The sequence below is a fragment of the Chiloscyllium plagiosum genome, unplaced genomic scaffold, assembly GCF_037043375.1.
Source record: "Chiloscyllium plagiosum isolate Xiang-an unplaced genomic scaffold, Cpla_swu_hap1 HiC_scaffold_42, whole genome shotgun sequence".
In the NCBI taxonomy this organism is placed as follows: Eukaryota; Metazoa; Chordata; class Chondrichthyes; order Orectolobiformes; family Hemiscylliidae; genus Chiloscyllium; species Chiloscyllium plagiosum.
Window position 1 is genome coordinate 9,272,561 of NW_028270180.1, and position 12,984 is coordinate 9,285,544.

Consider the following 12,984-nt stretch of genomic DNA (forward strand, 5'->3'; position numbering starts at 1 on the left):
TTATGTCCAGTTAGCTGGATGGTTAATGCAAGGTTGAGAATAATGTAATAGTGTGGGTTGATTCCCATTCTGGCCAAGGGAGACTTGCAAAGTGTGTTTAGTTCTGGCCAATAGTGGAAGGCTGTGGCAAAACACAGCAGGTTAACAAATGGCTCCAAGTAAGGCATCAATAAACAATGAGCCATGGGCTTGCCTTCAGGCAAAAGGCACATGATTGAAAGAAAACTGCTTCAGGGCATTTCAAAGTTTTTCAAAGCCAGCTGTTTGAAGCAGGACAAATTTCTCACAGATAAATCTGACTACAGCAAAAAGGGTGACACGCCAAACATCAAATTAACTGACTAGAGACCAGTTAATTTGTTTAAAAAAGAGCAGGCAAACAACTTGATTTTTTTCAGTGTTAGTATCAGCAAGCACTTATATGTTTAACATCGCAACCCAACGTTTTAAAGAAAAAATCACAACTTGAAAAAATGTCAATGGGTCTACACCCACAGAATTAGTGTGGCTTTCCTCTCTGCAAATTCACCCCCTTTCGAGGGTTTTCTACTTCTTTATGACATAACTTCCACCTACAAGTAGTTAACTGTGTATATTGGCCCAAGACAAAATCTTTCTATTACTAACGGTAGAAAAACTGTCAGTGTACACCATCTCCTTTGAAATTCATAACAATTTTCAAGTCTGTACAGACAGATAAATACAAAAATCCAGAGGATGCTGTAAATTATCCAGTGTTTCTCCACTGGGTGCATTGCGGAAGTATCTCAAGTCTGCAAACAAAAAAAAATCACGAAATTGTCAAGAATTTTCCCTTTCACAATATTAGTCTTGCAGTAAAGATTGCTGTTAAAAGTTTCCATTTTTGAACAAGATGCAACTGGGTATTTCGATAGCAGACTGGGTTAATAATTAGATTTTAAAACTTCCTGGTCCTGAAAACTTAATATTAAATTTTTCAAATTCTCCAACTGACTAAACATTGAGGCAAGATCTATTCTTAAAATTATATTTCAGTTTCTACATCCTATGTATATGCACTAATTATATACTTTACGTGAAGATTATTTATTGCATTTTACTGGCTTGCAGGCTGCAAGTGCTTCAACATGGTTGGTCCTTTATCCTGCTTAATAGCATCACTTTCTGCAAACTTGGAAATTTCCGATTCGGTGCCTGACGTAAACCAAAGGTGGAAAAGGGAAAATCCACGCTACAGACATGGTGTGATCTTTGGGAGCAACTCTAACTTCACGCGAGCTTGGTCACTTGGACATCGACGACAAAATTGGGGTCAATAGTAAAACCCCAAAAACGCAGAAAACCACAGCTTAAAAAGATTAAATCGAAGTGCTTTTTCTAGTTCACAAAAGTGAATTAAAAGCAATATTGATTAGTGCACTTGATCCGAATTTTAAAATTGGCAGATCTACTAAAGTGATCTAGCATTAAGGAGTGCAGTTAATTTGAAGTACAAATCACATTACCAAGCAGCTGCATAAACTACAATAAATTCAAAAGGCTACTCAGTAAAAATGGTATTCTCAAAACAAGATAGACCTTGCATTATAAGACATTTCTGTACCATTCAAAATGCAGAATTTCGATAAATATATGTCCTGCTTACGACTGCTGAAACTTTGTTGACAATTTTGTTCAGGAATACAATCAAAAGAAAAATTTAAACTGTAAATTTGCCCTGTGGAATTAATCAAAACTTGCATCAAATACACAGTTGTTGGGTAAAAGAACTGAAATGAAGTAAGAATCTTTACCCAAATGTCTGTGCTGATATCTGCCCTCGACAAAACAGAAGTTTGAAATCACTTCTACACAATTAGTCTCCACAGCCTTTCTAGCACATTTCATCCATCTGCAAATCTAACTTCAAATGTTGATATAGTTCCTTTGGCAGACAATAACCCTGGAAGTGAATTCTACATTCCTATAAATGGTTTGGTAAAAGGGAAACAAATTGATGCTGTAGAGATCCACACTGAAAGCCTTGGACTTCATGAAGTGTCACATATAGAACTGCAGAATTCTCAGATTAAAAATGAATACGAACATGTCAGTTCAAGTCCTTCAATCTCCATATGTATTGCAACCACACACTTACTTTCGCCATGTATTCTGTTACAATGTATAATGACCCGCCTTCTTCGACAATGACACCCAAAAGTTGAACTAAGTTTTTGTGACGGAGTTGTCTGTAAGAAAGGAAAATTGTTGTGAGTTTTTAACACTTTTTAAAAACTTACAAATACTCTCGTCAAGACGATTTTAATAAAAAAACACTACAGTACCTCAGAAAACCAAAATGTTAGCATTTCAGCTTGATTCTAAGTCAGCAACACTGAGCACACTTTATTTAATGACCTCTCAAACTACTGAGATTTGATGCTGAGTGGGATTTCACAATAATCGTCATGGAAACTGATTGACATGACCCAAGAAGTCAAAGGGAACCAAGTCAATTTTCTTGTGTAGAACTGACAATTACCAGACAGCAAACTCTCTTCCCTGCAGGCCATTAATGAACCTTTAAACATCTAACCTTGCTGCTTTTTCTCCCCCCATGGTGTCAGCCCACAGTTTTCAGTTTGTTGAATTTACTTTCAGAACATAACCTTGGACTTGCTCATCCAGTTCCTTAACCTATACTACCATGCAAAGGAAATCAAGATTCCAATGTAAAAATAAAAGCTGATATGCACTTGTGACAAAGCACAAAGTAAACAATTTGGTCAATCCACAGTTAAAGATCTTCCACACAATACAAAATAACAAGATATGGTTCCTTCAATTTTGTCATTTGAGCAATACGCTTAAATTGGAGAAATTCATCCATGAAATTTCATGGAAGTAAACATGACAGAATAATTGATAAATGTTGATCCAAGTACACAAAGTGAACTGGCAGGGATACAGTGAAAGAGGCTATGGAATAAAAGGCAGCAGGCACCTGAAGAATTTAATTTTGCCACAATGGTTCAGAACTCAGACCAAAATCTGCCTTTTTCAAAAAGAAATGCTAGGGTTGGAGGATCTGAGCTACAGGGAGAGGCTGAACAGGCTGGGACTGTTTTCGCTGGAGTGTTGGAGGCTGAGGGGTGACCTTATAGAGGTTTACAAATTTATGAGGGGCATAGATAGGAAAAATAGGTAAAGTCTTTTCCCTGGGGTTGGGGAGTCCAGAACTAGAGGGCATAGCTTTAGGGTGAGAGGGGAAAGATATAAAAGAGACCGAAGGGGCAAATTTTTTCACGCAGAGGATGGTATGTGAATGGAATGAGCTGCCAGAGGATGTGGTAGAGGCCAGTACAATTGCAACATTTAAGAGGCATTTGGAAGGGTATATGAGTAGGAAGGTTTTGGAGGGATATGGGCCAGGTGCTGGCAGGTGGGACGAGATTGGGTTGGGATAGCTGGTCGGCGTGGACAGGTTGGACCGAAGGGTCTGTTTCTGTGCTGTATATCTCTATGATTCTATAAATCAATACGACTTTCATTTCAAATGTTTGACACGAAGAATCACCATTTCAAAAATCTTTTATTTTGAAATACAAGAGATTAGAGAGTTAAATGTAGAACTTACGTCATTACAGAGGCTTCTGCAATGAATGCTTGGGCAGTTGCATCATGTTTGATGCATTTGACTGCTACTTTGTTGCCTCTATATTCACCCAACATCACATCTAGAGGAAAATAAACAGTTGAGTCAAAAGAGGTGCTTCATACACACCAAAATCTTGGACATGCAAAATAGAGTTTAATTTTTGAACTAGAAACCACGGTTAAGTAATCAAGACTCATAATAGATCAACAACAAATAAGGCAAGACAGTCACAAGAAAACAAGACAGATGGTTAAGTATAACAAACCACTGTAGGACACTTAGAATCATAATCTGAATTGCTGAATAGTTCCAGAATGGTCTTGCATATCTGTGCTGATCCTCTGAAGAACTTCACCAAATGGCACTCCCCTGACATAAAGAATGGCCCTGCACATTGTGCCCTTTCAGATAATGATCCAATTCCCCTATCAAAGCTTCAAGTGATACTACCTCCACTACATGGAGGCAGCATATTCCCGATCATAAGCATGAACTGAAATGAAAATATTTTTTCGTGTTGCCATTGCTTCTTTTGAGGGAATGCTGATTCCAATCTATAATGGGGAGGTGCCGGTGTTGGGCTGGGGTGGACAAAGTAAAAACTCTCTGAGCACCAGGTTACAGTCCAACAGGTATATTTGGAAGCACTAGCTTTCAGAGCACTGCTCCTTCATCAGGTAACGAGTGGGGCAGGATCATAAGACACAGAATTTATAGCAAAAGATCACAGTGACATTCAATTAAAACGATATATTGAACAAACTTAGATTGCAGTTAAGTCTTTCATCTTTTAGAATGGGTTGTAGTGAGGTGAATTTACATTTGCAGATACATTCTATTTTTGTTCAAAGAGCACACAACTTACATGCAGTCAATCCACATAACATTTTATAAATGTTTACTTTGGAAACAGACTCAGTCTGACTCAAGATTGAAATACAGACAGACTCTAACCTCACACCTTTAAAAAATTGTCTGAGCTGAGATGTCACTTTTTAAAAATAAAACCTTAAGTTACCTCAACAACGTGACTTAAAAATAGTTCTGGGATTTACATATTAATGAACCGAAACCTGCAACCCATTCTATAAGATGAAAGACTTAACAGCAATCTAGGTTCATTCAAAATATCATTTTAATTGCATGACATTGTGATCTTTTGCAATAAAGTCTGTGTCTTATGATCCTGCCCCACGAGTTACTTGATGAAGGAACAGTGCTCTTAAAGCTAGTACTTCCAGATAACCTGTTGGGCTATAACCTGGTGTTGTGTGATTTTTAACCTGATCCCAATCTAGATGACCCAAGAGCTGTCACCTATAGTAGCATCAGCGCGCCTCCGAATCAGGTAAAAACAATGACTGCAGATGCTGGAAACCATATTCTGGATTAGTGGTGCTGGAAGAGCACAGCAGTTCAGGCAGCATCCGAGGAGCAGTAAAATCGACGTTTCGGGCAAAAGCCCTTCATCAGGAATACAAGCAGAGTGCCTAAAGGGTGGAGAGATAAATGAGAGGAGGGTGGGGGTGGGGAGAAAGTAGCATAGAGTACAATAGGTGAGTGGGGGAGGGAATGAAGGTGATAGGTCAGGGAGGGTGGTGGGGGAAGGTAGCAAAGAGTACAATGGGTGGATGGGAGTGGGATGAAGGTGATAGGTCAGAGAGGAGGGTGGAGTGGATAGGTGGAAAAGAAGATAGGCAGGTAGGACAAGTCATGGGGACAGTGCTGAGCTGGAAGTTTGGAATTGGGGTGAGGTGGGGGAAGGGGAAATGAGGAAACTGTTGAAGTCCACATTGATGCCCTGAGGTTGAAATGTTCCGAGGCGGAAGATGAGGCGTTCTTCCTCCAGGCGTCGGGTGGTGAGGGACCGGCGGTGAAGGAGGCCCTTGGCAGAGTGGGAGGGGGAGTTGAAATGTTGGGGCACAGGGCGGTGTGGTTGATTGGTGCAGGTGTCCCAGAGATGTTCCATAAAGCATTCTGCTAGGAGGCATCCAATCTCCCCAATGTAGAGGAGACCGCATCGGGAGCAACAGATACAATATCAGCCAGTTATACATTCAAACGCTACTCCCAGGAATTGATCACAGCCAAGGCTGATACTTTAGTGCCTTTCGGACAGGAGTGAGAGCTTATCCACCTTCTCAGAATAGCTGCAAAAAATTGCATGACAGTAGTTGCAGAGGATTTCTTCTGATATTCAGCCTGATATTCATCCCTCAAGCACCAAATTCATTGCTAACTGCAGGAACTCGATGGGCAGACGTTTCAAACTCTTCATATCACACAACTTTACTGGAAGCCCCAAAGTCATGCATCACAAATGCTGTATTTGCTGGGTAGATATATCAAATGTTTGCCATATTGATAATGTTTAAAAACTGAGGGCAATTTCCATCTGATCACCCTCAACAAAACGGCAAAATACATATTCTTAATTAATCTATAATAAATATTTCAAAATCAAAGCAAATTCTCTCAAGTACAAAACAGCAGTTACTAACAGAACAAATGTACAAAAATAGGAAACAGCTGAATCCCATGCATAGTAATGTCAAGTCAGCCCCCAAACCCAAACACATTAAGTTGCCACTTGCCTCCAAATTCTCCTTTGCCTATTGTTTGTAACAATTTGAGCTCCCTCATGCTTAGTGCCCATCCACCTAAAAAAAAACAAACACAATAAGAAATTGCCAAAAGCAACGGGTAGCCGGCTACTGATAAAAATTCAGCTTTTGAAGGCTTTCAATATACCTAGATTTTTGAAGACAGTGAATAATTTTAATAATGAAATGACTGAACCAAATACAATATTGCCACTATGCACATGCAGCAGAACAGGCCATTCAAAGTGTCTATACACAAGATGCTGCCATCAGCCTAAATATAGGGACACGATTCTAACTTAGCGAGTTTTGAGAAGATTTGTAGTTCATATTGAGATTTTGGGTGTAGGTTTGTTCACTGTGCTGCAAGGTTCATTTCTAGACGTTTCATTATGCTATTAGGTGACATCTTCAGTGGACCTCAGGCAAAGCAATGCTGAGAATTCCTGCTTTCTATTTATATGTTTGGGTTTCTTTGGGTTGGTGATGTCACTTCCTGTGGTGAAGTCACACTTCCTGTTCCTTTTCTCAGGGGGTGGTAGAGGGGTTTAACTATGTGTTTGTTGATAGATTGAAATGCCATGCTTCTAGGAATTCTCGTGCATGTCTTTATTTGGCTTGTCCTAAAATGGATGTGTTGTCCCAGTCAAAGTGGTGTTCTTCCTCACCTGTATGTGAGGATACTAGTGAGAGGGGGTCATGTCTTTTTGTGGCTAGTTGGTGTTCATGTATCCTGGTGGCTAGTTTTCTGCCTGTTTGTCACAGTCCGAGAACGGTATTTTGTAAATGACGTTAGTTTTGCTCATTGTCTGTATAGGGTTTTTCAAGTTCATTAGCTGCTGCTTTAGTGTGTTGGTGGGTTTGTGGGCTACCATGATGCCAAGGGGTCTGAGTAGTCTGGCAGTCATTTCCGAAATGTCTTTAATGCAGGGGAGAGTGGCTAGGGTTGCTGTACGTGTTTTGTCTGCTTGTTTGGGTTTGTTGCTGAGAAATCGGCGGACTGTGTTCATTGGGTACCAGTTCTTTTTGAACACACTGTATAGGTGATTTTCCTCTGCTCGGAGTAGTTCCTTTGTGCTGCAATGTGTGTTGGCTCGTTGAAACAATGTTCTGATGCAGCTTCGTTTGTGGGTGTTGGGTTGATTGCTTCTGTAGTTCAATATTTGGTCAGTATGTATGTGTTATTTTCCTGTAGATGCTGGTTTGAAATTCCCCATTGGCTGTTCGCTCTACTGTGACATCTAGGAATGGCAGTTTGTTGTTGTTGTTTTCCTCCTCTTTCGTGAATTTTATGCTAGGGAGGGTATTATTGATGGTCTTTAAGGTTTCCTCTAATTTGTTTCGTTTAGTGATGACGAAGGTGTCATCCACGTAGCAGACCCAAAGTTTGGGTTGGATGGTTGGCAGAGCTGTTTGTTCGAGTCCCTGCATTACTGCCTGTGCTAAGAACCCTGATATCGGATACAACAACAAACTGCCATTCCTAGATGTCACAGTAGAGCGAACAGCCAATGGGGAATTTCAAACCAGCATCTACAGGAAAACAACACATACTGACCAAATACTGAACTACAAAAGCAATCATCCCAACACCCACAAACGAAGCTGCATCAGAACATTATTTCAATGAGCCAACACACACTGCAGCACAGAGAAACCACGCAGAGCAAAGAAAAATCACCTATACAGTGTACTCAAAAAAAGAACTGGTACCCAATGAACACAGTCCGCCGATTTCTCAGCAACAAACCCAAACAAGCAGACAAAGCACGTCCAGAAACCCTAGCCACTCTCCCCGCATCAAAGACATCTCGGAAATGACTGCCAGACTACTCAGACCCCTTGGCATCATGGTAACCCACAAATCCACCAACACACTAAAACAGCAGCTAATGAACTTGAAAGACCCTATACAGACAATGAGCAAAACTAATGTCATTTACAAAATACAAAGGACTATAACAAACACTACAATGGACAAACAGGCAGAAAACTAGCCACCAGGATACATGAACACCAACTAGCCACAAAAAGACATGACCCTCTCTCACTAGTATCCTCACATACAGATGAGGGAGGACACCACTTCGACTGGAGCAACACATCCAAGGACGAACCAAACAAAGACATGCACGATAATTCCTAGAAGCATGGCATTCCAACCGGAACTCTCTCAACAAACACATCGAGTTAGACCACATCTACCACCCCCTGAAAAAAGGAATAGGAAGTGTCGCTTCACCACAGGAAATTACATCGCCAACTCAAAGAAGAACCAACTTTATAAACAGAAAGCAGGAATTCTCAGCATTGCTTTGCTTGAGGCCCACTGAAAATGTTACCTAGTAGGGTAATGAAATGTCTGGAAATGAACCTTGCAGCTCAATGAGCAAACTTACATCCAATGATTCATACTCCCAAGCACGATTTCTTTGTGTCATTTCATGCACGAGGTCACGACACAGCATATGTGCACATCCAGTGGTGGCATTCACAATGAGTATGGCTCTTCAATCATCAATTCATTTCAGGAGGAGAACGTGTGTTAACATCATGCTGTCACAATGAAGTCCATGCCATCAAACGCCATTCCATGGAGTGCATTACAGAGTTTGTGTGAACATCTGTGCCTGTGCGCATCTGTCAGTAGACACATGTGCTTTTGCCTGTGTGCACGTGTACAGGATGGGGGTTAAGGAGCCCAAAATAAATCAGCATTTTCAGGTTTCAAACTTGCCACTCACTTCTGGAGAACTCATCCTGGGCTGCCACCGTCCCTTCCATAAGCTTCGGAGTGATGAGACGCGTGCACAACCCATCAGCATCCATGGTGTAATGCTAAACATGGGAACAAACAAACAATAAAAATGGACAGAAGGTAAAGATATTGTCATCAATCCAGCAGAATTTAAAACATGCCAGACTCCTTGTGTCATACTGCACCTGACTTATTCACTGTGCTGTATATTGCTTAAGGTTGCAGATGCAAATCAGACATCAATAATCCAGTGACTGCTTGCTACAAATTTTATTCCCTTTGGAGTAATAGTTGTCCTTTCCTTGAGCAATGAAGCAATGTTATCTCCCTTCTGATTTAAACTAATGCTCCATTGTCTGCTCCTTATAAAAGTACTAGTTCACAGAAAGGAAAAAAGATACACAAGAGTAGAAGTCAGGATTTAAAAAAAGAACTTAGAGATGCTGAATTTCACCATCCTCAGTTGAAGAATGGCCTTCTTGCACCACTTTCAACAACAAGCAATACTTTTTAGTATTGGTAAATGGGAGTGAAGCTTTATGAAGGGGACCACCTGGGTTGAAGAAAACAAAATGACATAACATTTTTGTGATGGGGGGAGGGGAAAGGGGAGAGAGAACAGTCGCAGTGCAGGACAAATTTTTCTTTGGGAAATCCATTTGACATGGATGAGTTGGACCAAAGGGTCTGTTTCCATGCTGTATGACACTGACTATAACACAAAGACTTCCCTGAAGTCATACAACTAGTGATAACTGCTTGCTTTGTTGACTAGTTTTGAGAGTTTGCTTTATTTAATTTTCAGTTCAGGGACAATAAGCCTTCAAGAAAGGCAGAGCAGCTAATCTCTCTTACTTCTGCAAGTAACTGTCTAAGCTCAGGGCAAAAGCGATTTGTTCTCATGAAAGAGAGACTGAAGGAACATCTTGTTATTGTAGTTCCTGAGGAAGCTGTCTCTGAAAATATGCTACAGGCAACAGATTTGACCACATGGCCAGAACATCAGAGTGACAGATCAGGAGCACTAGTCTTCATCTTTTTGCCTTCAAGAATAACCCATTGGCCAAACTGGATTTTTCCACCAGAAGTCAACCTCTGCAGAGAAATCCTTTTTTCTCAGCCTGAACTATGTGCTTGCATCTTTTTTGGAATATTTGGAGGGATAAGCACTTATTTTTCGACATGACCAACTGTGAATGTGAAATGATTAATACATTTTTACTGAATCTAAGTCTTGCTTCAATAATAAATCATTAACTGTGTTTATTAAGAACCCTGGTTAATTCATGTTTTTATTTAATAATTGATTAAAAATTAGGCATTTAACTGACCGTCTCAGTAACTGGAAGTACAATTCTTATTTTGTGACCTGGGAAGTAGTGACACGAGATAACATTGGATTCTTACAACCGTGGTTGTAAAAGACTGTAAATTTGCATATTAAACTAGTATAGTAAGTTTCCACTTTAAATATCAAAAGGAAATAAATAGTTTGAAAGTAAAGGAAAGAAGCTTGAATTTTTAATGTATTTGAAAATAATTTAAACGTTTGATATTATAGAGACAGATATATGAACTGATAAAAGATTAAAAACCTCAATACAACTGAAATATCAGTTATACCGAGTTTCCTAATCATTGTACATCAATCGTCACTTTTGAAAATTAGTTTAATGAATTAATGATGCTTTTGAACATAAATCATTTAGGGTAGCATGGCCACAGTGGTTAGCACTATTGCCTTATCGTACCAGGGACTTGGGTTTGATTTTACCAGACTGTGCAGTTTGCATGTTCTCCCATATTTGTGTGGGTTTCCTCTGGATGCTCTGGCTTCCTCCGAGAGTTTGAAGATGTGTAGGGGTCATAGGGATTTGGAGGGGGGTGGTGGTGGTGTCCCATTGGGGTGCTATTTGGAGGGTCAGTATCAACTAAATGGGTTTAATGGCCTCCATCTGCACTGTAGGGATACTATGATCGATTTGGATTGACATTCACTAAGTGGCAAAGATGAAAACCAAAAATCATGAATAAGGTGACTGAAAAAGTTGTCAAAAATTTATAATATTGATTGAGATACTTTTGAAGAGAAAGTGAGGACTGCAGATGCTGGAGATCAGAGTCAAATATGGTGATGCTGGAAAAGCACAGCCAATCAGGCAGCATCTGAGGAGCAGGAGAGTAGATGTTTCAAGCATAAGCTCTTCATCAGGAGTCAGACATTCAAGGACAAAAGGGTAACTGGGGAGAGAATAGGGCCCCTCAAAGATCAGCAAGGCGGCCTTTGTGTGGAGCCTCAGAAAATGGGGGAGATACTAAATGAATATTTTGCATCAGTATTTACTGTGGAAAAGGATATGGAAGATATAGACTGTAGGGAAATAGATGGTGACATCTTACAAACTGTCCAGATTACACAGGAGGAAGTGCTGGATGCTTTGAAACGGTTAAAGATGGATAAATTCTCAGGACCTGATCAGGTGTACCCGAGAACTCTGCGGGAAGCTAGAGAAGTGATTGCTGGGCCTCTTGCTGAGATATTTGTATCAGCGGTAGTCACAGGTGAGATGCCAGAAGACTGGAGGTTGGCAAACGTGGTGCCACTGTTTAAGAAGGGCAGTAAAGACAAGCCAGGGAACTATAGACCGGTGAGCCTGACCTCTGTGGTGAGCAAGTTGTTGGATGGAATCCTGAGGGATAGGATGTACATTTATTTGGAAAGGCAAGGACTGATTCGGGATAGTCAACATGGCTTTGTGTGTGGGGAAATCATGTCTCACAAACTTGATTGAGTTTTTTTGAAGTAACAAAGAAGATTGATGAGGGCAGAGCAGTAGATGTGATTTATGTGGACTTCAGTAAGGCGCTCGACAAGGTTTCCCCATGAGAGACTGATTAGCAAGGTTAGATCTCATGGAATACAGGGAGAACTAGCCATTTGGATACAGAACTGGCTCAAAGGTAGAAGACAGAGGGTGGTGGTGGAGGGTTGTTTTTCAGACTGGAGGCCTGTGACCAGTGGAGTGCCACAAGGATCGGTGCTGGGCCCTCTACTTTTTGTCATTTACATAAATGATTTGGATGCGAGCATAAGAGGTACAGTTAGTAAGTTTGCAGATGACACCAAAATTGGAGGTGTAGTGGACAGCAAAGAGGGTTACCTCAGATTACAACAGGATCTGGACCAGATGGGCCAATGGGCTGAGAAGTGGCAGATGGAGTTTAATTCAAATAAATGCCAGGTGCTGCATTTTGGGAAAGCAAATCTTAGCAGGACTTATCCACTTAATGGTAAGGTCCTAGGGAGTTTTGCTGAACAAAGAGACCGAGGAGTGCAGATTCATAGCTCCTTGAAAGTGGAGTCGCACATAGATAGGATAGTGAAGGCGGCGTTTGGTATGCTTTCCTTTATTGGTCAGAGTATTGAGTACAGGAATTGGGAGGTCAGGTTGGGGCTGTACAGGACATTGGTTAGGCCACTGTTGGAATATTGCATGCAGTTCTGGTCTCCTTCCTATTGGAAAGATGTTGTGAAACTTGAAAGGGTTCAGAAAAGATTTACAAGGATGTTGCCAGGGTTGGAGGATCTGAGCTACAGGCTGAACAGGCTGGGGCTGTATTCCCTGCAGCGTCGGAGGCTGAGGAGCGACATTATAGAGGTTTACAAAGTTATGAGGGGCATGGATAGGATAAATAGACAAAGTCTTTTCTCTGCGGTCAGGGAGTCCAGAACTAGAGGGCATAGATTTAGGGTGAGAGAGGAAAGATATAAAAGAGACCCAAGGGGCAACTTTTTCACGGAGGGTGGTACATGTATGGAATGAGTTGCCAGAGGATGTGGTGGAGGCTGGTATATGAATAGGAAGAGTTTGGAGGGATATGGGCTGGGTGCTGGCAGGTGGGGCTGCATGGGGTTGGGATATCTGGTTGGCATGGACGGGTTGGACCGAAGGGTCTGTTTCCATGCTATACATATCTATGACTCTCCTGTTCCTCAGATGCTG

The 12,984-nt window shown here is 41.0% G+C and overlaps 1 protein-coding gene across 5 annotated transcripts in view; it reads right to left on the reverse strand.

The window, feature by feature from the left end:
* LOC122542488 (tyrosine-protein kinase CSK) overlaps nucleotides 1–12,984 on the reverse strand; it is a 146,366-nt gene that overhangs the window by 11,559 nt on the left and 121,823 nt on the right. For all 5 annotated transcript variants that reach the window (XM_043680257.2, XM_043680259.2, XM_043680258.2 and 2 more), the window contains 4 exons: nucleotides 8,967–9,060; nucleotides 6,214–6,279; nucleotides 3,599–3,698; nucleotides 2,120–2,210 (listed from right to left, as the gene is read on the reverse strand). In XM_043680257.2, the coding sequence (XP_043536192.1) occupies nucleotides 2,120–2,210; nucleotides 3,599–3,698; nucleotides 6,214–6,279; nucleotides 8,967–9,060 (351 nt within the window). The remainder of the gene's footprint in view (nucleotides 1–2,119; nucleotides 2,211–3,598; nucleotides 3,699–6,213; nucleotides 6,280–8,966; nucleotides 9,061–12,984) is intronic.